Source organism: Caloenas nicobarica, chromosome 5 (genome assembly GCF_036013445.1).
Source record: "Caloenas nicobarica isolate bCalNic1 chromosome 5, bCalNic1.hap1, whole genome shotgun sequence".
Taxonomy (NCBI): domain Eukaryota; kingdom Metazoa; phylum Chordata; class Aves; order Columbiformes; family Columbidae; genus Caloenas; species Caloenas nicobarica.
The window spans coordinates 24,451,618-24,455,454 of NC_088249.1; the positions used below are offsets into that span (position 1 = coordinate 24,451,618).

The 3,837-nt window shown below is 64.8% G+C and overlaps 1 protein-coding gene across 1 annotated transcript; it reads right to left on the reverse strand.

The window, feature by feature from the left end:
* Positions 1 to 339: 339 nt before the first annotated feature.
* FOS (Fos proto-oncogene, AP-1 transcription factor subunit) lies at positions 340 to 3,003 on the reverse strand. Its single transcript, XM_065636923.1, has 4 exons — positions 2,736 to 3,003; positions 2,030 to 2,275; positions 1,805 to 1,912; positions 340 to 1,683 (listed from the first exon to the last, which is right to left on the reverse strand). Exons 1-4 carry the CDS (start codon positions 2,874 to 2,876, stop codon positions 1,075 to 1,077), a joined length of 1,104 nt encoding a protein of 367 aa, XP_065492995.1. The 5' UTR covers positions 2,877 to 3,003; the 3' UTR covers positions 340 to 1,074.
* Positions 3,004 to 3,837: the final 834 nt, after the last annotated feature.

Consider the following 3,837-nt stretch of genomic DNA (forward strand, 5'->3'; position numbering starts at 1 on the left):
GCCACAGCAGGTGGCATGCAGAGGCACAGGAGGGGACCAGACTCAGATCAGATGGGGAAGGCCATGGGGCATGACCCTGCTGCCCCCCAGGCTGGGTGAGAAGGGTGTATACACAGCCAGCCCTAACTAACAGCGGGACAGGTCTGGCCTTAATGGTATTCCCATCCCGATGCCTCAGGCAGCTAGCACCAGTCTGCAGTTTATAAAGCCCAGTCTAAATTAAAGGATAGGGAACCCCTTTAGGGTCACAGGGAAGTGATGCAAAAAGGTAACACAAGGACAGCTCCAGCAGTCAACTTAAATGCTTTTATTGACAATGTCTCTGAACAATAATAAGCAAACAATGCTTAAGTTTCATCCAAATTCACTTTCCACATGTCAAAAAAGACCTCAAGGTAGAAAAAAATAAAATAAAAATATAAATATCTGAGAATCCATCTTAATAAATAAATTAAAAACACAATAAAAACGTTTTCATGGAAAACTTATGTCAGAACATTCAGACCACCTCAACAATGCATGATCAGTAAAGTTACAATGAACATCAATGTAGAACTACAGTACATGGATATAGCTAGTTATCTACCTACTAGAAAATAAGAGTCTCTTTCCCCCCCACATAGGATGGGTCATTGCTAAGTCATTAGAACACAATATTGCCAGGAACACAGTAGTTATTGTTAATCAGCTGCACTAGATACGAGTTGGAGATACCCAGCACCAGGTTAAATTCCAATCATTTAAAACCAAGAGATTAATTAGTTAATGCTAGTGATACTAAGGAGGGGAGGGAGTCACCTACCCAGCCATGTGGGACATGCTACAGACTACCAGCTCTCATGGATGGGCCATTGGGGATGAGACAAACTCCATGCGATTTGCTACATCTCTGGAAGAGGTACGAGGCCTCAGCGCGGGGAGCTCTGCCAGGCCCCAGGGCACCAGGCCAGACAGGGGGGTGGCGGTGGTGGGGCCCTCCCCAGGCCCGGGGAGCCCCATGGGGCACAGCGGCAAGTCCGTGGGGGTGCATGGGCAGGGGAGGGGGCCCGGCAGATCAGTCAGTGCTAGAGCCCCTCACAAGGCCAGGAGGGTGGGGGAGCTGAGGGAGTCAGACGAGGGCTCATTGCTGCTGCTGCCCTTCCGGTGCGCAGCGGCACAGCTGGGGAAGGCGTCCGCCTCGGGGTAGGTGAAGACAAAGGTGGAGGTGTAGGTGCTCGGGCAGGGGGTGCAGGTCACCACAGGGGTGCAGAGGGGCTCCAGCTCACTGCTGGTCCCGGCGCCCAGCGACTCCCAGTCCGACGCATAGAAGGAGGAGGCTCCAGGCAGGTCCATGTCAGGCACGGAACGGGAGGCCTCCCGTGGCCCCGCAGAGAAAAGCAGCTCGTCAAAGGGCTCAGCCTTGAGCTCCAGCCCGCCACCGCTGGTCTCCTTGGGCGGCATGGCCGGCGGTGCCTCAGCCATCAGCGGCAGGGTGAAGGTAGGCTCCTCGGGCACAGGGGGGCTGGAAGTGCCCAGGTCCAGCGCCGTGGCAGCCGCCAGCTCCTCAGAGAAGCGCAGCTCCTCAGGCATCTTGCAGGCAGGCCGGTGGGCTGCCAGGATAAACTCCAGTTTCTCCTTCTCCTTCAGCAGGTTAGCGATCTCTGCCTGCAGCGCAGACTTCTCCTCCTCCAGCTGGTCAGTCTCCTGGAGAGCAAGCAGGGCTGTCAGCCAAGGCCAGCATCAACCCCGGTTGGAGAACCCCCCCTCAACTTGCCATCCTCCCTCCTCCTGGGTAACACCTCCCGGCCGCGCAGGCAGCACTTACCGCCTGCAGCGTGTCGGTGAGCTCCCGCCGCCGGTTGCGGCACTTGGCTGCTGCCATCTTGTTCCTTTCCCGGCGGATCCTTCTCTTCTCCTCCTCCTCCGGGGACAGCTGTGGGCAGAGAGAGGCCGCTCAGTCCCGCTGCCAGCCTGGTGCCCCCTGGCCGAGACAGCCCGCTGGCCCCGCCCCCCCTCCACATCTCCCCCAGTAACCCTGCTGCCCGCTCACCTGCTCGACTTTGCCCCTGCGGCCGATGCTCTGCCCGCGGCCGCCCGGCGTCTTCAACACTGCGGGGCGGGAGTAGGCGGCGGGGGCGGGCGTCGGCACGCCGTAGGGGTGCCCGCGGCTCTGCGAGGGGGCCACGGAGGAAATGAGTGTGGGCTGCACGAGCCACTGCAGGTCAGGGCTGGTGGAGATGGCCGTCACCGTGGGCACGAAGCTGGAGCTAGAGACAGCCAGGTCGGTGCAGAAGTCCTGCGGGACAGAAGAAGGGGGGGCTGCCGTCAGCTGGGCGCCCGGACCGCTCCCCGCCACCCCCGGGGCCGCGCCGGCCGCGGCGCCGCGCTGCCAGCGCCGGCTCCACACGGGAGAGGCCTGTTATAAATATCTCTGACGTCTGCGCTGACGCAGACGCTGCTCCGGAGTCTCCTCAATGAACTCGCGTTTTATCAATGAAGCCGCTTTACACACCCGCCGCAGAGCGCGGCCCGGGCCACGACTCCCCCCGCCCGCCCCGCCACGGCACCGGGCCGCTCCCCCCGCCCAGTCCCCGGCCCGGGGGCAGCCGCCACGGCCTGGGCTACCCTGCCCTCCTCCGGGGGCACCGCCGGGCCCCGCGCCGCCCGCTCCCGTCCGGCGGTCCCGTCCCGTCCCCTCCCCTCCCAAGTGCTCCTGCCCCGCGGTGGGGGCGCAGCCGGTGTGCTCGGCGCCTCACCTGCGGGTTGACAGGCGAGCCCATGCTGGAGAAGGAGTCCGCCGGGGAGGGGTAGTAGGTGAGGCTGTCCCCGGCCGGGGAAGCGCTGCTGCAGCGAGAGGAGGGCGCCTCGTACTCTCCGGTGAAGCCCGGGTACATCATGTCGTCTCGGTGCGCACAAGCTAGCGGTGCGGGGATAGCGGAGCGCCCTTGGGGATGAGGCGAGGAGGGGGGCGGCTGCGTGTGTCCCTCTGTCCGGTCCGCGCGTCTCTGCGCTCCGCCGCCGGGGCTGCCTCTGCTGCTGAGTACCGCGCGGCGCCTCTCCCTTTAATACCCTCTCGCCGACGTCACTGGGGACGTGCCACTCGCGCCCGCGGGGGGGCCGACCGCCCCGCGTCAGCCCTGTACCACCCCCGGGGCGGCCCTGCGCGCCGTCCGCCGTCTCCTCCCGCGGAAGAGAGACGGGACGAGGTGCAGGAGGCGGTCGCTGAGGCGGGGATAGTCCCGCGGGCGGCGCCGGTGGGGGGGTGGGGGGGCGGTGGCCCGGTCCCCCCCCCGCGCGGAGTGGAACGGCCTCCTCGGGAACCCACTGACGCAGATATCCTTATATGGGATACATCCTGTGCGAGGGGGCGTGACTGACGGGAAGCGCTCCAGGCTGCAGCCAAGTGCGGCGGGCAGCGCGCGGGACGGGACGCGACGGGACGCGGCGGCCCCTCCCCACCCCCTCCCCACCCCCACGCGTGGCGAGATCCCGCCGGGGGCCCGGGCGCAACAACATTGCCCCCGCAGGTGCCGTCCTGCCGCAGGCGACCCCCTCCCCGGGCGGGCGGCGGCACCGCAGTTCGGCGGGTCTGCCGCGCAACCCCGCCGCGGAGGAAGGTGCTGCAAAGGAGGAGGCGAAGCAGGGCCAGCGGCCGGGCCCCGCTGCGGGCCGGGCGGGCTGGCGTGCGCTTTGCACTGCGAGCAAAACTTCGTCCCGGGCCCACAGCGGGGTCTGCCCATGGCTGGGCACGGGGACACAGCGAGCCCTACCTGCGGAGAGCCTGACCTACCCCCTTTGCTGCGGCGAGGAAGGCGTTACGCTCATCTGGCAGTTTACTTGTCTGTTACACAGGCAGAG

Bases quoted from the DNA above. Each gene is read 5' to 3' on its own strand.
- FOS (XM_065636923.1), bottom strand. From the start codon at position 2,876: ATGATGTACCCGGGCTTCACCGGAGAGTACGAGGCGCCCTCCTCTCGC. The intron at 2,276-2,735 runs GTGAGGCGCCGA...TCTGTCCCGCAG, and splicing joins GCTCGCCTGTCAACCCGCAG to GACTTCTGCACCGACCTGGC. The intron at 1,913-2,029 runs GTGAGCGGGCAG...CTCTGCCCACAG, and splicing joins GCAGGGGCAAAGTCGAGCAG to CTGTCCCCGGAGGAGGAGGA.